This window comes from Triturus cristatus, chromosome 9 (genome assembly GCF_964204655.1).
Source record: "Triturus cristatus chromosome 9, aTriCri1.1, whole genome shotgun sequence".
Classification (NCBI taxonomy): domain Eukaryota; kingdom Metazoa; phylum Chordata; class Amphibia; order Caudata; family Salamandridae; genus Triturus; species Triturus cristatus.
In genome coordinates, this window is record NC_140592.1 from 952,932,508 (window position 1) to 952,954,227 (window position 21,720).

At 46.7% G+C, this 21,720-nt stretch overlaps 1 protein-coding gene across 4 annotated transcripts in view; it reads right to left on the bottom strand.

The window, feature by feature from the left end:
• Window positions 1–21,720, bottom strand: part of ZC3H14 (zinc finger CCCH-type containing 14) — a 299,808-nt gene that overhangs the window by 132,693 nt on the left and 145,395 nt on the right. For all 4 annotated transcript variants that reach the window (XM_085626576.1, XM_085626575.1, XM_085626578.1 and 1 more), the window contains one exon: window positions 9,566–9,666. In XM_085626576.1, the coding sequence (XP_085482702.1) occupies window positions 9,566–9,666 (101 nt within the window). The remainder of the gene's footprint in view (window positions 1–9,565; window positions 9,667–21,720) is intronic.

The window sequence follows — 21,720 nt, forward strand, 5'->3', positions numbered from 1 at the left end:
ATCCCTTAAGGTGATGTCATATAGAAAGAGCCTTGAAGAGATTTTGTTTATCGATAAGGCACACTCTATATAAACCTTGGAGTCGCCATATAAAACCCTGGTACGAGGCTCTCGGGCTGGATAATTTTGGAATAACCCCATAACCATTAAAACCACCTGGGACACTATAAAATATACTTTATGGAGCCATTTGATAGAACAATACAATATGAATACAAAAGCCAACAGCTTGACAGACAGTTTCTTGAATCATAAACCTGCCGCTGCTTTTATTCCCTATATTCATGACAATATTCCATTTCAAGCTAGGCCTTAGTATATTCAGCCTGTGTTTGATGCACAATCACCCATCAGGTTTACTTGTAAGTGGAAGCAATGCATTAGTGATCAAGGCATTTGCCCCTTCTGCAAAGGCACAATCAAGGACACAGATCATCTTCTATTATTCTGTGGGTAGAAGTAGTGGCTTAGACCTTTATGCCTGAACTTGGGCTTTAAACATTATCATACTGCTTCCAGGACATTTCAAACAGACACAAGCCCATTTGTTGTTTTCATCATTAGCAATGCTGTTAGGCCCTGAAAGAAGCGGTTGGGGCTTTCACCCTGACATATGACTTATTCAATAATAGATTTATCGCTTCACTGATCTTAGCTCTATATAGGCCCATATTCGACCTTTGATTCCATCTACACTTTCAGTTTTGTACAGCTATACAGAACTGCTTTGATTTTGGATGGTGGCCAACCCTGAAGCTGTGTGGTATACGAATATATCATAATAGAAGCTAAAACATGACCCCTGCTTGAGAAGACTTAATAGTTTGACAAAGATTTTGTATATACACATTATGTATTTCATATTTTTAACTTATATCAATTCTTTATTGTATATAATTTTTATGCAATTTATGGGGTTTGCCCCCGAAATAAACTAATGAGGATGATGAAGTAAAAACAATTGTGTAGGGCTCTACGTTGGCATGCAACCTCTAAGTTGTGACCTGGCAGTCCTGTTTAACTATCCATTTTTAGGTAGTGCCAAAACTGACTTGCCCATTGCTGGAAGCTGTTTGTAGTAGAACAAGGAACAAAACATAAAATCACCAAAAAAACTGGTAAGCAGCTGGAGTAATTTCCAGCGGCACAAATCAATTCCCATATTGCATACCTTACTTTTTATTTTTCTCAGTGGCTGTGAGAAATCGGTAATAAAGGACCTTTCAGTGGCTTTTTCACAGAAGTTGTACATGCTTCCCAATCTAAACAACTCCATTCAGATCACTGCCATGTTGTTGCAGAAATGTATAAAACACTGTATCCACTGTGGGGAGGACCCTGCAATGTTTTCCCAGAGGGCTGAAGTCTTGAACTTAGGTGAGAAGCAAACAACATACACAACTGCTTTAGAACTACAGACACTGGTGGAATTGCATTCTGCATAAGCTTGAGAAATCCTCTTGAGATAAAGCGGATTTTCCACCTGTTGGAAAACGAGGCAGCATCTGTGAGGCCTGCACAAAGAACATGACTACATTTGTCCTCACTGGGAACCAAACACCCAATTGTAGCGCCTGACTCTCAGAGGGTAGCGTTGCAGAGCAGTCTGAGGCTTACTCAAGGGAGGTGGTGTGGGCTAGTAATCGCCATTTGCAGGTGCGCCAAAAATAACACTCAATAATTGATTGTCCAGTCTGCACTTTGCTTTATAAAAGTAAGAGTACATTTATTAAACACACACACTACTCAATACTATGCACCAATTTACAAATATACATAAGCTGTTGGAATTACTTTGTGACATTGCATAACATCTCCACCCCGCCCGCAGGGGGAGTGGGGTCTAGTACCACCACTCCCATGTATGCACATCAACTTGCCCCCAATGCAGTTAGTTGAACATAACCCAGAGCAAGGGCCCTGAGCACTGGCACCATCCCAGTGGCGACCCACCCCATTACCTCAACAAACATTAAAAAGGGGTAAACCTGCCTTGGTGACACATGAACCTGACTGAGCATCTCCTACTGACCATAAAGTATGCATATCTTAAGGGCTAACAGTCTGGGCTCTTCACCTAAGCGCAGCAGCAAGAATCCATGTTTACGCACACTTTAGAATGACAGTACTCATCACCTTGGTTGATCATTTGAATGTATTGCAATTACAGCCCCTAAAGGCATCACTGATGAAATCATAGGATTATGCATATCCAGCCAGACACCCTAGCAGGAAAGTCTGGCAAGATAACCCCACTTGGCTTATGACATCATCTTACACCAGCACATCACATTAAACACCTGAACTGCAGTCCCTCTAAAAAAAATAACCATTAGTAAATGCATTTCGGTGCAATTACACAACTTCACCTCCAGGGAATGCCCTTCTCCAGACATCCCCAACTCAGCCCTTCACTCCATGATGCACTTCGTAGTACACCCTCAGCTGTAGAACGTAAGTTCCATCCCAGAAGGTGTTAAATGCAGGCTGAGCCCTTGAGGGGTTATTCTTTCAGATGCCCTGTGAAACTTATGGGTGGACTGTTCTCATATATGCTGGGGGAGGCTGCGGTGCTCCTGCAGCCCCCCTGCACCTCTTTTCACTCATGAGGGTGACCCCCTCCTCTGGGGGCCACCAGGTGCCAAAACAGCCGACTTCCAAATGCCTTGCAAGGCATTATGGGGCGCTTCAGGCTCCGTTTTATGTATATTTGATGAGCGGCTCTCCCGCTGTGCCGGGGAGAGCCGCGCTGAACTGATGGCGGCTTCGCCGCATCTTCAGGCATCGGTGTGGGGTCCGGTCCTACCCGGACCCCCAGGTGACTATGCGGCTCGGGGAGCCCACCCTCGGCCGCTCCTTCGATTTTCCGGGGCCCGGTCCCACCCAGGCCCCTCGCACCGCTGGTGGTCTTCCTCGGGGCCAGGGTCCCACCCGGACCCCCGCATGGCCAATTAATGGAGGGCAGCCTGGGAGCCCAGCCTGGGAGCCCACCCCGGCTGCCCCCACCGACTCCCCGCCCAGCCAGCACCCATGCGTGCTGCCGCGGGAGCCGGCCATCCGTTCTGGTCTGCCCGCTCCGGCGGGCAGACAGGACAGGCTTCGCCGGGCTTCTCAGGGGAGTGCAAAGGCACTCCCCCACTCGCCTGCAAGCACTCGGGGCCCGGGGATGGAATCTCGGGCCCTCGAACATCTCCAGGGGGGGGGCGCGATGGCACTCCTCTCCAACCCACGCTCGCGGGGGCCAGGGTGGGCTCCCCGGCTTTACTTCGGGGCCCGGGGATCGGATCCCGGGCCCCTCCCTCCTCCAGGGTGGGCTCTTGGTGCCCCGCCAGGGGCAACTTCATGAAGAGCGCGACGGAGCTCCTCGACTTTGCTTCGGGGCCCGGGGGTAGGCTCCCGGGCCCCTTGGGCACATCTTCGCTGGGGGCGCGATGCCGCTGCCCCGCCTTTACATCTTCCGGGGGCAGCCCTCGGGACCTGGCCCACCCCGGGGGCATGATTGCGACGCCCCATGCACTTCGTCGTAGGTCTCAGGTGGGGTCAAAGGTCGCCTCCCTTCTGGGGGCCATATCTCAGCCCCTGGGGGTCCAATCTGCCCCATTTTCACGTCTTCTTGCTCCTGGTGGTGTCCCCCAGCCGCTGGGAGCACTCTCCTTCGCCCTCCGGGTCTCCAAGAGGGTGCCTTCTGCAGGGAGCAGTCTTTACTGGCTCCCTGCACCAGCCTTTCGCCTGGCTCTCCTCCTGGGCCTCTCTTCTCCCTGCGCAGAGGCCCCTGCTTCTGCGCACCGGTCTTGGGCTCTTCTTCTGGTGCTGATAGGGTCCTGGGGGCAGTCAGGGGGTCATTCCGTCCAACTGCCCAATTCGCCAGGCTCCAGCACCTTCAGCCTCAGCAGACCACACCCCAGAGAGAGCTTCTCTTCCTGTGCAAGCACTTTTTTAAAGTTGAGTAAGGGGCTGGCAGGAAGTCTCTGTAGGTCCTATTAAACAGCGACACGTCACTTCCCTGCCCCTGCTCCCTCCTTCTTGTCCAGCTTCTGGGTTTGTTCAAAATGGCGTAGTCCAGTGTCTCTGACCACATGGCCTCTGAAACCCAACTCCTTCCCCCCTCACTGCCTTCCCTCCTTGGTGCAGCCTGGGGCCTGACACCTAGTGATGGATGAGACTGTAGTCCCACCCATCACCTCTTCATGGAGAGGAGGCCCTTGCTTGTGGAAGAAAGGTTATCAATCCATCCAGCGGAGGTCAGCCCTCAGCCTGGGTCTGGTCGTGGCTGGCTCAGAGAAATATGACAGTTCTGGATGACCCAAAAGCAGTACAAATATGACTTTGGACTCTGCAGAATACTTCTTTTCACATTCGCTACATTGGACTTAAGTGCGTGTCTGGAATCGGTAGGCCTAATGGAAGTTAATCTAGCCATGGGCCCCACATCCCCATAGGGGAATATTGAAGTGAAAACACAGTAAAACACACTGACTTTCCCTGGCATGTTTCTTTCCAGTGTATAAAGCCTATTCCATGTCACCACCCAATGCTGCATAAGTCCTGCCACACCATTCACTTTGTAGCTGCTCCTGGACTGCGCATGCTAGGAATCTCCCCTGCGCAGCCCGTACACGTGTGCACATGCATGTACACATGGGTCTGCATGTAACCAGCACGGTGTCCCTTACTCCAGCTGCTGCGCAGTGGCCTGGTCACGCCAGGGGAACACCAGTAAAATCCCCATGCAGTCTCTTACAACCTGAGTTCACTGTGGGTGAGTCCCAACTTATGAGGCTCCCCCACAGTAAACGCCCAACAATTAGGTGCTCAAAAAGTGAAAAATCTGGGTGGCCCATAGTGTCAGAACCAAGCCCCCCCCCCCCCCGGTTTCTGTGACTATACTTGCAACAAGTTTATTTACTGGATATTTCTTGTAAATGTTGGTAGAAGCAGTCTATATTTTTTAACAACCGATAGCTGGACAAATCATTTTTGCCGATTGATTGCCTATGGGGATCTTAGTTTTTTTGTAAAAAAAATTTTACTTAACCTCTGTGTGGACAATATAGGTTCTTTGTTTATTACTTTAGTGTTGATCCATTGATTTAAAACAGCACAATTAGACACATTTCTATTAGAACTGCTTTGTTGGTCAGGAAAAGCAACCAAAGGTTTGGGTCTATTCTAAGCAAAGATGGATATTACAGCATAATAGAAAGCAGGACACCCTCCAGACAAGGCAACAAGTTTACAAGGAAAAGACTACTGCACGTTAACCAAGAACTTGATATACCACAATAGGAACTGCACACAGAATGCAACAATAAACTGGAAATGTGAATGAGGTACTTGCTATTCAATCATCCCCCTCATCAAGGAAGATTTGTTTGCATTATCCTTTAATCACCAACATGGTCTGTGAACTAAAACAGATAACAATAAATGTACACTCTTCTCTGCCATTGGTGTTCTTTCCTATGGCCGAACACAAAAATTAAAACACAATAAAAAGATTCTTAAAAAAAAAAAATTAAAAACCTCTATCAATTAGGTTTTGATAGGTCTACACAAACATGGTGCTACAATTTAAAGCAAAAAGGACTTTAACCATTTAAAACCTTAAAGCCACAATCTGTAACCTAAATATTTATTTCAAGATTGAGATCTGGTCTCAATAAAAATCAAGTGTACTCTGTTTTGCTATGGAGAAGTGGCTGTTCAGGTGGCTTCTTTGTCAGATCTTTGCTGTTTCTTTTTAGATGCATGTCTGGCTCTACAGACCGGGAACATTTTCAGAGTTTCAGAGATGGCAGCCCTTATCGGACCTGCTTAATGGCGACTTAGTGCCTGTATCATAGAAAATGTATTATGTTAACCAGGACCACACCTGCAAGCAGTCCTCTCAAACAATAATAAAAAATTCCTTGTTGCTCAAAATGTATTTGAATTCTCAAAGAAAGCTTCAACTATCGAGGTGGCCATGGCTTCAAAGTCTCCCGTTAACCGGAATACACCCCAAAATGGCACCCAATAGTTACATTTTTAAACAAAAACACCACGGTTTCCTCGTGTTCAAAGTAAATGTATAGGTGCTTTTTTAGGAAGCGGGAGCCTAAATCAGCAGGTTGAAGTGGATATTTTAGCCGTTTGATGAATATAAGAGAGAAGTTTCCTCAAATTCAATAAAGCTCTATATTCCCATGTTACACATCGTGATCTTTAAATAGATAAACAAGGTAAAATACCTATTCAGAAAAATGAAAGAACAGCTTTACTAATAGCAAAGCTTAGAAGTAGATGATGCCCATTAGAGAAAAGAAAAGTACCTTAACACAAACACTGACCATGGAATTCTAGCAACAAGACAATTTTCACCTGTACGCACTCTGTTATTTTAGCTTTCAAAAAAATTTGTTTAGTTGGCAATTATGTTTTTACAATACTTGTTTTTTTTCTTTTTAACAGAAGGTAGATTGGGATTCTTATTTTTACCCCTCTTTTATCTCAAGCTGGGGACATCTCTCCAAACATCATTTCTTTTCCATTTTTAGGTCTGGCAAAGAGAAAGCTTCAATACTCTTGCTAGTCTCCCATAATCAAAATACACATTACGTAAAATACACATGCATAAACAAATACACAGAGAAGAAATGGGTCAATGTTCTTTATCCACTGGAATGTCATTGTGCTTCCACCCACCACAGCATACAGCACTGGACAATATGTCCGTCTATTTCAGTGATTGCTTCTCTTGCACTATCAGTGACAGCATTTATTTCCTGATCACATGTACACTACCACCTAGAAAACAGCACATTTCAGTGACAGGGCTGGTCAGAGAATACTTTGAAAGTTCTTTTTTCATTTTATTCTTTTTGTAGTCAACCATGTGCATATAAACTAGGGTTTTCGGGTTACAGTAATCCAGAACCAACCATACATTATTGCCTTTTCATTGCAACAATAAGAATCATATTTTGCTGTGATATGCATTTAAACACAACATGGTTTCTATACCTGTTCTAGGAACACATACCTGTTAGGAAGCACTACCACTGTTCAACTAAAATCACATACAATTATATTCTTTTTAAAATATCATTTTTTAGCAAAGATATAAGGCAGCATGATTGAGGTGGCAGCATGTTTACTTTTTGCTGCTTCTTTTTATACTTGTAGCATTGGCTTGCAATAAATTGCTTTAAAATGTAACCATCTTACCAGCTTGCCAAGGCCCAAGTTTTGCTTATGCTTTGTAATTTTGTAATGCAACCATGCCATTACAATTTCAAACCTTTTTTCCACTGTTAATCTAGCATACTTGAAGCCTACTTATTGTAACAAAATGATGTAAGAAGGTTTCCTTTTTTCTGCCTAACTATAGTAGCTTGCGCCCCAAAGAAGAAGTCACTGAATATCAAGGAGTCAACACACTGACAATTTTGTTTTTTGCTTTAATGTTTTTTTTGGCATGTTTCTAATTAGTGCTTTCTGAAGATGGCCAACACACTCGATTGGGTTCCCAAGAAGAAATTCTACTTTAAACCTCATCATAGGTGTACATGAATCAAGACTCCAAGTCCTAGATTACCAACACCTGTGTCTTCCCTCAAAATGAAACAAATTCTCTAGGAATCCAGAAGGCCTGGCAAGAAACCTCAAGACTTACATTTGAAAACAGTCTGTATATTCAAAGATCATAATCCACTGTGCTGCAGCATTGATTATTAATATCATGATTACTACTCTCTGTATAGTGCAGGATATACCATCAAAGTGATCTGTTGGCGATAACCCTGCAAAGAAGAAAGACCAGGTACAGCAGTGTGGAACTGAGAAGTTACAGCTTAAATGGTTGTGGTTTTTTTGGTATCATGAACCGAATTGCCCGGAACAATAATTGCGTGAGATCGTTACTAGGATATAGGATATTTCCTCTCTAGTGAAGCCACAACACACAAGGTATCCTAAAACCTTAGTTTATCTGACAAGAATTTTCACATAACCAACGACACAATGTTTTTTTTTATTGGACCCTCACACATACTACTGGTGTCATGCTTCATCATTGGGTCTTATCCTGGTCCTTATAAACCACGATGGGCTGGACCATTTCCAGTGAGTCTATTAGATATTGTTCTCAACTGGGATAGTGATAAAAATACCTTAATGTCACCACAGTATCCCTTTTTTAGGTGCCTTTGGTATGGTTTAAATATATTATGGGTGTCTGTAGAAAGCTAAGGGCCTGATTATGAGTTCAGCGGTTCATCGGACCGTTGAACCAGTGGTAGAGGTACAGTGGTGGTTGGGGACCGCCGCACCAGTGGTCTGACCGCCGTATTACGAGTACAACTGTCAAACCGTGTGTGGACAGACGCAGCCGCCAGAGATCCGCGATCCCGAGCACGGTGGTCTTGAGGCGGCAATATGGTTGATGGTGCCACTGCGGCACCGCCAAGCATATTACAAGTTTCCTCACTGCGACCCTAACCACGGCAGGGAGACTGCATTTGTTAGGGTGGTGGTGAAGAAACACAAAGAGGGCCCCCTGGTGCCTCAAGGCCCAAGGGATGCATGCAGGGGGGCACATGGTGTGCCCCCCTGTGTGCATGCACCCTCTTTCCTGCACGGCATGAACTTCACAGTCCATGCCATGCAGAAAAGGCTTTGACTTTTTCATTGCAGTGCCTTTTTGAAAGGCTCTGCCGTGGGAACACCAAAGGACCACCCGCCGGACTAGGAGAAAACTCCTAATAGGGCAGCCGGCAGGAAAGTTTGGCAATGCAGGAGCAGGGTGGTGGCGTGCCAAACTCGTAATCAGGCCTTAAGTATCTTCACACGCTAATCCTCAGAAATTGCTTACAGCAACCCTAGCACAGAACCCTTGCACATTGGCTTGCTCTTGTTTTCTGTTCACAAACTGTATGGGTGCCATCTGAAGAACACTGGAGAACCTGGAGTGTATTGTGGCTTCTACTAAAAATATTTGATTATTGCAGATTTTGATTTAATAAGGAAGACTGATCAGATGCTAGGTTTTAGAGTATATTTAGCTTCACCAATGTGGATAGTTAGGAAAAGTCCATTTCTTTGCATGCTTGGCTATCATTTTTCTCAGAAACAGAAATTCTGGAGCAAAAATAATCGGGGAATTGTGTTGATCTCCCATCAGCTTGAAGTATTTCTTAGTTTTACTCAGCTCTTTTACTATCTCCAACTGCTATTTCTTTTTCGACATCCTGTGTCTGCCCTTTTCACTGAATGTGTGTTTCCCAGTTTCGCCCATGCTGGAATCTTAAATTTTCTTGACTGTCTCACTCCTGGAGTTCTGTTATACCCAGTTTATGCCAAGTCATCTTTGGCCCTTCTCTACCTCAAAAATGTCGATTTGGGTAGTTGCTTTACTGCCATCACATTTAATAACTATGTTGCCCCTTCTTGCTTCGTATGCTGATCCACTGTCCAGATTCTGAAAATGGATTGCCAAGACATCACACAGGAGACAGGAGGAAACACAAATCATAGCTGCAAAACATATACAACATGAAAGACACTGCAAAGCATAATAACAAATCACCTGTTGTGTAGCTGGTTGTTTTTGTTACTGATTGCTGGGCTTCGGATATGGCCTTCAAAATCAAATTCTTATTGGCCTGTTTGTAAGGTGGTAACGTAGGTCTAAAATGTAAATATGTAAAAGACTTAAGATTAATAAAGATTCTCAAAGTAAGGGTAATATGACTGTCCATGAACATACATTTTTGGTATATTTGACCTGTTTCTACATGCTCTGTGCTGGGTCTTACTAAGAGAGAGATTTAAAAACATTTACAATCTGGTGGAAGTTTTATCCAAATCACTGTTGGCATGGTCGAAAGGAATAACATGGGTATCAGACTACTGAATAGGCTGCAAAAAATAAGTTACTTACCTTTAGTAACCTTCTTTCTGATGGATACAGTCTCCTAAAGAAATTCTTTTATGAACCCCTTCACAAGTAACAAGACTGGATCCAGAATGGTTTCCAGCAATGCTTTCTGACTGGCAACAGGGATGCAATCGGATGCCAGTTTCATGTTCCATCAAAGCGATACAGAAGTTCAACAGAAGTCACCGTAGGTGTTAATGACTTTAGTACCAGTATTGTTTTTCTAGCAACAGCACACATTTTTGGGATGCTGAAGATAGAGCCAAACAACAACAAAAAACAAATAAAAAAGCAATCATGCCCTGAAGAGGGCTGGCAGGAGGGAGGGCTGCATGGCTGCATGGCAAGTACTCTATAGAAAACTACCTTTCTGCCGAAATGAAATGAGAACCCATGCAGAGGCAGCCTTTTAATTGTCTGCTAGTGTCAGCCCCCCTTCAATCCTTCATGGTTTTGCTTCTGGTGTCTTGCTTGCTTTCAGGGAGGGGACACTAGGGCAGATGAAAGTTGTGGAAGCAGCAGGAGGTTGTTGTTGCTAGATACCTATCAAGTCAGTAGGAGTCTGATGTTTTCGCCGCTGGCAAAACAGAAGCAAGACATCTCTTTTTAGGTCTCGCCTGACCCAGCGCATGCGCTGGTGTGGCGAGACTTATTGAGAGGGCTCCAAAAAGTGCTACCAGGCCAGCCTGGAGACACAGTGCATGTGCGCGCGCGCCGCGCTTTACCGCCATTACTTTCACTTTTGCGGCCGCTTTGATATTTGATTGTGATCGCGATCACTTTCACTTTCGCGGCCGCATGGCCGCTTTGCATAGCCAATAGGTCTCGCTTTTGGGACCTTATAAGTATTTAGTTATGCAACTGTTGCATGGCTAAACACTTATAAGGTCCCAAAGGCGAGACCTATTGGCTATGCCAATGCTTGTTTGCTGTTGTTGCTGAGGGCGGCTTGCCAATGGAGCCCATCATAAGGGCTGAAGATGCTGGTACCAATGAACACGTGGCTACACAGGGAACAGGTTTTCTATGCAAAGAAAATAGCCATCTTAGCTTGCTGAACGGGCTGCATCTGAGCCTGTGCCTATGTTCTGAGTATAGTTTCCCTTAGGAAACAGGGAAAGGAAGAGCAGTATGTTTGCAGGTGACAAAGACATTTGCAGAGAAACCACCAACGGACACAGCTAACAAGCTGTGCCATAAATGAACATCATATTGAACACAGCCCAGGGAGAAACTTTACAAAGGAGGACAGGTAAGCAGCCTCTTTTTCTACACCAGGTATGCTTTCCAAAAGTCCTAGTTCTCCGAATTAGAGTAAAGGCTTCTGGTTTCAAGGTATTTATTGTTTGACATCACCGCCTTCTTCTATCCATGTTTATTTAGTGGTGAGTACAAAAATAATACACTGAAAACAGTATATTTCAACAATTATTTCACTGATAAATGCGCATTCTCGTAGCTGCCCCCTGGCTTTTAGCGATATCCGTATCTTTATATGTGATACAAAAATACACGAATGTGAAAACAATAGCAGTGTAGTGTACACATGTGCAGCAATGTGGGGGTTATACATGTTAAATAAGGAATATGTTGCTTAACCTGTATGCATTCGTATATAGCATGTAGTGCTGCAGATTCACATGCTTTCCATATGCCTGCCATCTGGTGTTGGATCTAGACAAAGTTGTTTTTCTTCGAAAAAGCTTTGAGTCACGGGATATAGAGTAACTCCTTCTTTAGACCACAATGCACATGCTTAAAAAGGTAAATAACATTCCATTCGTAACATGGGTGGTTGCAGATACAAATTATCTGCATCGACTATTAAGTAGCGTCTTCCCAGCAGTGGCTCGCGGACAGATGAAGCAGATGTTTGTAACAGAGTTTTTAACACTCTTTGGTCAACCATAGCCTGCTGTATGATATTATGTCCACATAGTAATGCTTTGTGAACAGGTGTGGTGTTGGCATAACAGGTCTGAATGCAGTACTTTACAATTCATCTTGCAATACCTGCTTTAGGAATTGCCCAACGCTTGTATAACTTAGCATAAGTAGCAAAGAGCTGGGTAGTGGTAGGGAAAGATTTCCTCCGGTCAATGTAACACACTACTAGGTGGGGGTGTACAGAAGTACATGCTAGCACTGCCTTCTTTAGATTTAAATGATACCCTTTGTACCCTTACATTAAAGGGATCGAGCTGGTTCGCAAGGCAGTAGCGGGCAAATTGCTTCTACTTGTTAGAGTAGCACTCATGAGTGGTAAGTCTAAGTGCTTTGTGCAAAATAACCATACACACTTGTATCTGAATTCAAAAAACCTCAGGCGCCAAATTGTTAAATTTAGGTTTCTGGGGTCCAGTTGTCTGATTAGTCCCTGATCTTGAGAGAGAAGGTCCGACCTGATGGGGAGCTTTTCCTGCGGGCAGATAGATATCTTCAACAATATTGAGTACCATAGTTTTCCGAGGGTTATGGATATTAGCCTCAGCTTCCTTATCACATATAGGATGAGTGGGAGAGGTGGGAATGCCTATGCAATATCCCTGACCAGTTGATCCATAATAAATTGTGGTTGGACTGCGGGTGACAGTACCTGGAGGCTAAGTTAAGGCATTTTGCCTGTTTATGAGTGGCGAACTGTTCAGCTCCCCCACCTTAGAAAATAATGTTGTAGGACTTGAAGGTGGAGTTCATCCCCCATGGACTTGTTGATGCAAAATGCTTCACAGGTCCACAAAGTTGTTGTCTACCACTGGGAGATATTACATTAGGAGCTGTAAGTTGAGACAAAATTGTCAAGTGATAAATCTGTTGTGCAGTTGTAGATAGCAAGAGCGATGTATTAGTGGTAATGGTCACTTCCTGAAGAGGGCCCAAGAAAGGCCTGACTGACAACAGGTTGTTTGTATTCCACCACTGCAAAGAGCGTCGACTGCTGGCATTTACCAACTCTTGATCCTACAACTGACCCTCCACTTGTTACCATTGATTGGCAAGGCACTGTTTTAAGGAGAACAGTGTAATCTGGAGTGTTGGACAGTTGGTATGCATAATACCATAATCCCAGGCCTTTTCATTACAGTTCTTACAGGTAATGGGCGAGTAGACTAAAAAAGAGGGAGCAGCTGTTGGATTGCCTTCACACTTTGCTACAGTAACAAACTACAGGAGGTAGCCCGTAATCCCTGTAGAGACCAGGGCAAAGGTGTGCAACATACAACAGTGTCTCATTATTTGTCAGGCAATTTCTAAAGGGGCACAAATAATTGGTAGGAGCACGGAACATAAAACGGAGACAATAATTTCCGAAGACTAAGTTAAACTTTTGTATATAATTCGTCATATATTTAAAGACAAGAAAAGCACTGTGTTTCATTAAATGACGTAACCTGTGTTATACTGTGCACAAGTGCTCGTGAAATAGTGAACGGCGCAAGTGACACATGAGGAAATATGTACAGCAGAAGCAATGGGATTACATCCTGTGAGGTGATCATATACAAGTGCTCCGACAGGATGAATTGGGTGAGCAGCCTGAGGTTCTGCATCGGCCGTAGAATTTAATCCTTTTTGGGGATGAAGAAATACATGGAATATATGCCCATCCCCATAAATCCAAGGCTGTATGGTGACTTTTTGAAGGAGAGCTTGAACTTTCTCTTCTAAAAGGGTGAGATGCTGCTGACTGAATACTCTTTGCCATGGTGGTATGTTGGGTGGGGTGGGTGGAATACGAGGCAGTAGTCCTTTTGGACAGCTATAAGCACTCATTGGTCGGATGTGATTTCCACCCACTGTGAGTGGAAATCACGTATCCTCCCGTCGACAGGTGTTATGTGATGGGGAGAAGGCTTGGGCGAGTCAATGCTTGGGGGCAGAGTCTCCCTTTCCAGTCCTCGAGGAGATGCTGCATTAGTGCCTCGACCTTTTTCTAATTGAAGAAAAAGTTACTTAACTTCGGTAATGATATATCTGTGAGAGTGATATATTAGTTGTGGATTCCTCACCTTAGGATTACCCCCAGGTGTCAGACTGGATCCGGAGAATTTTTCTTCAGCAGTACCCCTGCGCGCCGATAGGTGGCGTCAGTCGACTGTGTTCGTCATTGGCGTCATGGTCGTCGGGATGACGTTGCGATATCTACTACTGACACGTGCCCTCTCTTCCTCTTTAGAAGGATGCGGGGGCGGGAAGAAGGTGGGCAAGGTAATGGTCTGTCCTATGTGGAAAGAGGTAACCACTTTTGGGAAGGAAAGAAGGCCTAGCGCTAAGGACAACATTGTCTGGATGAACAGCCAGGAAAGGAGGTTTGGAAGAAAGAGCCTGAAGCTCACTCACCCTGCTAGCAGAGGTGATGGCAACCAAAAAGGCAGTTTTAAGGGTCAGGAGTCTTAGAGGACAGTTATGTAGCTGCTCGAAAGGAGCGCACATAAGATAGGTCAGAACCAGGTTCAAGTCCCACTGGGGCATTACAAAAGGAATGGGAGGAAACAAGTGAGTAATGCCCTTAAGGAAGCGAGTTACAATAGGGGACTTGAAAAGAGAATGCTGGTCAGGAAGCCGAAACAAGGCCGAAAAAAGGCCGAAATTGCTGAAAGAGAGCCTTTGAGAGTGTTCAACAAAAGGAAGGAGAGTAAAAGGTGGGCTATTTTTAACGAGGTCCTACACATAGGCCCTAAGTAACTGTGTCAACAAGAGATGTGTAGTTCCTGCAGGACAGGAAGTCGACAGGGAATAAAGTATTCCAATTCAGACTTCAACCTAACAAAAGAAAGTGCACAAGGGAAGGGAATCCCTTCAGGGTGGAACTAAAACCCTCACACACCCAGCAAGCTAGGTGTCATGCTTCATCATCTGGGTTCTGCTCCTCGTCGGGTCGGCGGTGCAATACCCGACGGGCACCCATACAGGGGCTCTTTGTCGGAGATCTTTTGTTCCCTGCCGTATGGTGCGTGCGTGTGAGGGCCCGGGAGTGTAGATGTAGGTGATTAAAAAGGTTGGTTGGTCTGAAATAGAATTTTATTGGCTCAGTCAACCACCTAGTTAAAAAGGGGGAGTGAGTGGCGTAAAAGCTATATATGCTCACGGCGGATGAGTGGCTAGCTACGCTCAACTCTTATGGTCAACATGTTTCGCGCACATTGAGTCAGGAGGATCTCGTGGCGCTTCGTCAGGACCTAAAGTGAAGTGAAGTGTGCTCGAAAGAAACTATCTACAGTGGGGTGAGAGAAAAACAAGGGTGAGAACAAAAATGTTGGTCAACCCTTAATAGGCGCCCCTACCTTACGTATTTGATTTAAGAGGGGGTCACCTAGAGAAAGGAAATAATCAATAAAAATATGTATGAGAACCCAAAGCCACCCTCGGCATATTAGGCATTATAACAAAAAGTAGAATCGACCACCACTCGTATGGTTAAGTGGTGATCACATTCATATAATCCAGAGTATTAATACTGGATGCCTACCAGTTATCTGGTCAGTTAATCATAGCATGACATGAGACAAGGTAGGGCAAAGTAAAAAACGGTAACGGCAAGTAGCACAGTCAGGTTCTGGTTGGACGCACAGCCCTTTAAAAAGAAAGAAATCATGATTATGTAAGGACTCACCAATTTATGTTAAAAAGAGCTCCTCATCAGGTGCATGGCGCGTCCACAGAGGGAGAAACACATTCGTTCCCTAAAGTATAATGGTGTTATGGGGAGAAGTAGAGGCACAGGAAGATATCAAAAACATGAAGTCTTTGGAGAGAGATCTCCACTAGGTAACAAGAGAACATATTAAAAATAGAACATATTAAAAAGAACGTGTGGCACCTCTTGTGTGCACTGGTACTCTGATATTAAATGTGGTTACCCAGGTGCAGTTAACCGGGGGCAGGACTCAGATGTGCAAGTCCCAAATTGTAAAAGGTCTGTGTTCAAAAGTAATGAATCAGAGTGACCGATACTAACTTATTGTGAGCTTAAGTTATGAATCAGCAATTCATCGCTGCTAAGCCCAGTGTAATTTGGGCGTGTCAAAGTGCTCACATGCAGGCTATACAAACGTGTACCGATGGTGGGCAGTGAATCGGAATCCTGCGTTTGTTATAGAAGTGTCTAAAGCGCCTAAGGTCTACCTAGGTATTCGGAATCAGACCTCCAAAACGCGCGTTGGTATGTACTTACTACACAGACATCCCCTGGAGGTTATTCAACCTGCCCGCGTCGCCGAACCCGGAAGCTAGATAGTGGGTCGGTTACGCTAAGATTTATTCAGGACAGGATTGGATGCTAGCCCGGCACGTGACTGCAAGCGGACCAATCACGGTCTTAGTGACAGATCTCAGAGGTCAATTGTGTGGGTTGGTATGGCGTTGATGTGTCTATAGCAATCAATGGTGAGATGTAGGCATTGACATAACGGCTATAGAGAGTCCTAGTGTGGTGGGCGCCATGTTGGAACGGGCGAAAAGTGAAGCGTACCATGTGTTTGGAACGCAATGTTGCCCCATGGAGGAAATGCGTCTTGTGGTAGGTGCCATGTTGGCACGGGCAAAATGTGGAGCGTACCATGTGTTTAGAACGTAATGTTGCCCCATGGAGGAGATACGTCTAGATAATCTCTACAAAAAATGAAATACATAGTACTGGGATCGAGGCATAGCTCTTCACGATCGCCATGTTACGGTCAGGCAAGGAATGGCCCTCTAATTCCTTATGGGATTGCAAGATGCCAGTCATGTGTGGTTGCTAAGGACGACTAACCAATCACACATCCCACAGTTACTTATTCTTAGTGAGTGGTTCTTCACTCACAGGCTGAGTGGGGGTAGCCAACTCGGGTGCCATGATGTAGTGGTGTTGGTCAGTAAAACCAAGATGGTTAGTTATAAGAGAACTCATGGGCTGGAATGATAATGTATATATGGTATAAATACAGTAAAAAGGGGGGTCACTGAAGATTATACCCCTGGTATGTCATATAGAGGTGGATTAAGGTCGAAGACCAAGTATCAGTCGGTACATAAGGTAGTGTGAGTATTATCCTACCCCCTCAGCTATATCGGAAGACCCATATCCTATCTGTTAGATATCATAGACCAGGGAATATCGTCGTTGAGGCCAAGTCTGTCCAATGAGAGGCGATGTACCCAGCGTTGTTCGAGCCTGAGTAGGGCATGTTGAGACATAACAGGTTGGCACTCAAGGACAATCCAACGTAGATCAGTAGGACTGTGTTCGCATGCAAGACAATGGCTGTAAAGTTTTGTTGTGGTTTTACCACATCTAATGTTGCTCTTATGTTCGGTGATGCGTGTTTTCACAGCTCGTGTCGTCATCCCTATATACTGGAGGTCACAAGGGCAAATTAGTAGATAGACACAGTTCGTAGAATTACAATTAGTGTGTCTCTTGAGGGCCCATTCGAAAGAGTCAGTAAGGCGAATAGATTTGGCCACAATTGTTTGCCCACAGCAGGAGCACCCACCACAAGTGTAATGCCCCTGTACAGGTGGAAGGTTCCAGAGGGTGTTGTGTGTTGGATTTGTTTGTTTTTTCGGTCTCGTGTGTATGAGGGTGTCCTTCAAATTATTAGTCCTTTTGAAAGCGAAACGTGGAGGGGGAATCGTAAGTGTGCCTGCAGATAGTATTCCCCAGTGTTTCTTTATCACTTTCTTAAGGTTGTTGGACTCTGGTGTGAAGGATGTAACACATGTGATAATCTCTCTGGTGTCTTTTGGTCTTACTTCCAGAAGCGCCTCACGGTTGTTATTTCTTGCTCGTTTCATTGAGTTGTAAACCACTCGGGGAGGATAGCCTCTTTGAGTCAAGTTCCCTGACAAGATGTTGGCCTCAATTTTGTAGTCTGTAATGGAACTACAATTTCTCCTAAGTCGAAGGAATTGGCCGAACGGCAAATTGTCGCGCAGGGCTTTGGGGTGATGGCTGTTGTAGAGGAGTAAACTGTTCTTATCAGTGGGTTTCCTGTAGAGAGTAGTGCTTAACCCTGTGGGTGTCAATCTGATGTTCAAGTCCAGGAAGGGGATATCTGAGTTAGAGATGTGACTAGTGAATTTCAAAAACTGATTTTTGGTGTTGATCCATTCACAGAATTCGTGACAGGTTGTTAAATCACCCTTCCATAGGATCATGACATCATCGATGTACCTTTTCCACAGGGTTAGATTAGGTCCAAAGGGGTTGTCCTCGTTCATTATGACTGTCTCTTCAAATGCTGCCATATACAGGCAGGCCACACTAGGGGCAAAGGTACTACCCATCGATGTACCTTTCCTTCCCTTGTGCACTTTCTTTTGTTAGGTTGAAGTCTGAATTGGAATACTTTATTCCCTGTCGACTTCCTGTCCTGCAGGAACTACACATCTCTTGTTGACACAGCCTTTGAGAGTGCCCAGAGCAGAGCCCTGCTGAGCCAAAGAAATAAAGAGGAGAACTTCTGAAAGGGGTGTAGAAAGGGGATCCACAGCATTTTCTGCGCACCATGCCATAAATTTGTTCCATCCACAGGCGTATACCGTTTTGGTGGAGGGACGCCTGGCTGCCAAGATAACATTACAGACTTCGGGAGGAAGGTCGAAAGCTGTCAACTGTCGCCGCTCAATCTCCTTGCAAGGAGGTGGAAGCTGGACAGGTTCGTGTTGGGGGCCGTCTCCTGCTGCTGCGACAGAAGATCCTCCCGAAGAGGAAGTCTGATCAGATGAGCACTGGATCTTCTTCAGCGCTCTAGGCAGAAGTGGTACAGGCGGAAAAGCGTATAGAAGACTACAACTCCACTCGCATCGAAAAGCGTAGCATAGCGAGTGCCACCTTGGAAATTCCAACGCATAGAACTGCTGACACTGCGCATTCTCTTCGGTGGCGAATAGATCTAACCAAGGCTCTCCCCACTGCAGAAAGAGACCTTGCACCACCTCCGAGTGAAGACGCCTTTCGTGATCCATCATGCACTGGCGGCTGAGTTCATCCGCCCGGGCGTTCAGAGAACGTGCCAGGTGTTGAAACACCTGCCATGATGTTCCAGCCACTTCCAGAGATGAAGTGCCTCCTGACAGAGGGTCCACGACCCCACTCCGCCCTGTTTGTTGCAGTACCACATGGTGGTGGTGGTGTCCGTGGACATCTGCACTACTTTCCCTTTCACAGAAGGATGGAATGCCTTCAGTGCAAGACAGATCGCCAGAAGCTCCAGAAGGATGATGTGGGGCCCGGACTCCACCGGAGAGCAGAGGCCTCTGATCTCTGCCTCCCCCATATGGCAGCCCCCCCCCCCCGAGATGTGATGCATTTGTCACCACTGTGACCTTTAGTTGGGGAAAGCAGAGGGACCTGCCGTTGACCCAATCCTGGTTCGTTAGTCACAACTGCCTTTGGTGTGCAGTGTCCTCCAAGATCTGTACGCAATCGGAAAGATTCCCCTGATGCTGTGCCCGCTGGAACTTCAGGTCCCACAGCAGAGCCCACATATGGCACCTGGCATAGTCCACCAGCAGGATGCAGGAGGCAATGAAGCCCAGCCGCCTCAGGGTCCGTCTGACCAAAACCCGGGATAGAGGCTGAAAGATCAGAGTAATAGCCTGAATATCCCCAACTCGCAGCTCGTGAGGATAAGCCCGAAACTGTGCTGTGTCCAGAACTGCTCCGATGAAAAGGAGCTTCTGAGAGGGAATCGGGTGTGACTTCGGCACATTGATGGTGAACCCCAGCGAATGCAAGAGGTCGGCCGTAGTCTGGAGGTGGGAGAGGACAGCCAGGGGCGAGACCGCCTTCAAAAGCCAGTCGTCGAGATAGGTACGCCTGATCTGCGCAGATGAGCTGCGACCACCGCCATCACCTTTGTGAACACCCGAGGGGCGCTGGTAAGGCCAAAGGGGAGCACAGTAAATTGAAAGTGCTCGTGGCCTACCATGCACCGCAGGTAACGCCGATGGGCCGGCAGGACGAGGATGGGAAAATAAGCGTCCTGCAAGTCCAACGCTACCATCCATTCTTCAACGTCGTGGACAGACAGGACCTGAGCCATTCTCAACATTTTGAACTTCTCCTTCCGGAGGAAGCGATTGGCTTTCCTGAGAGCCAAGATAGGACGTAGGCCCTTGTCCTTCTTGGGCACCAGAAACTAGTGCAATGACGAACACTGCCTACTTCTGGGGCAGGAACTCGCTCGATAGCTCCCTTGGCCAAGAGAGCTGTAACTTCTTGTTGGAGAAGGGCCAAGTGATCCTCCGGCATGCAATGGAATTGAGGTGGCATGGATGGGGAGGGAGTAGCCCCTTCGGACTATCTGCAAAACCCACCTGTCCAACGTGATGTTGAGCCAGTGGGGAGGTGATGTTGGATTTTGCTTCCCACTGGCGAATGGTGGCCCTGAAAGATTGGACTAGGAGGGCTTGGAGCCTGCTGCAGAGGGGGTGCTGGTGGACTGGCCCGCCCGCTGGCCCCCAGATCCACGGCGGTGGGTCCCATGTCCCCGGCCACGCAGAGGCTGGACAGAACATGGCGGGGCACCCCTTACTTAGCCACGAACAGGGTGAAAAGCAGACTGCACGGGGCAAGAGGTAGAAGCGAGGCCCAAGGACCTGGCCATAGCCCTATAGTCCTCAAAGCCCTCAAGCGCGTTGTAGCCAAACAAGCGACAGCCAAAGGGCATGTCCAAAAGTGTAGCTTGGACTTAACCCGAAAAGCCAGTGGACCTCAGTCAGGCATAGCGTCTCAGGGCTACTGACGTTGAAATCGTCCTGCCCAGCGAGTCAGTGGTGTCCAGCCCACAACGTATGGTGAACTTTGCTGCGTCTCTCCCTTAATCAACTGCACGAGAGAGCACAGCCCGGGCTTCTTCCGGGCACTGAGGCAGCACCTGCGTGACCGTGTCCCACAGAGTGGGAATAACGGCCCAAGAGACATGCGGTGTTCACCAACCGCAGTCCTAGGCTGGAGGAAGAAAACATTTTCTTCCCAAGGTGGTCCAGCTTCTTGTATTCCCTATCAGGTGGTGGGGTAGGGAATGCGCCCTTGGAAGTTGAGGCTGTGGTCCAAGCTCTTAGGTGTGGGGTGTTGGGAGAGGAAAATGGGGTCGCCCGGGCTGTGGCGTCGGGCAATAATCCTATCCAGGATCCCTTTGTGTTGGGCTTGGATCAAGTGCCCAAAAGGATGTCCGTGAGGGCCTGATTGAACGGCAGCATGGGCTCGGAACAGGCCACTGCCAGATGAAGCACCTCGGTCAGGAGGTTAGTCCAGACCGCCATCGTAGGATTCTCAAGGTTTAAGGCCTCAGCCACCCTACGCAACACTACTGCGTATGATGCACCCTCCTCCATAGCCACAGAAGGGGGAGATAGCATGCCACAGTCTGCAGAGGTGTCCAATCTCCTCTCTCCAGTCCGGTTCTTCCAACTGGTCTACCAGAGGGTCCACAGACCCCTCTCAGTCCTCCTCACCCTCCTCTTGTAGCCACTCAGGGCGATAGGTTACACCAAGGAGAACAGTGGTACAAAAGTACTGGCCGGCGCAGGTCAAGACGTCAGTCCGGCTTTGTGTCCACATCGAGAGGGAGGCTGGGGTCGACGCTGGTTGGGGACACAACCGGCCTCGGTGGGGGCGGAGGTGTCGCCACTAGATTTGGCGCTGGAGAAGGGGTCATGAGTTCGACCAGCGCCGATCCGGATCCAGGCCTGGATCCCTGGGGACATCGAAGGCCTAGAGCCCCCAGCCAAGTCCGCGGGGGCCCGAAGGCGCGCCGGCGGAGTCGGGGTGCCCTAAGATCAAGTGGAAAGCTTTGTAAAAACTACGAAGTTGG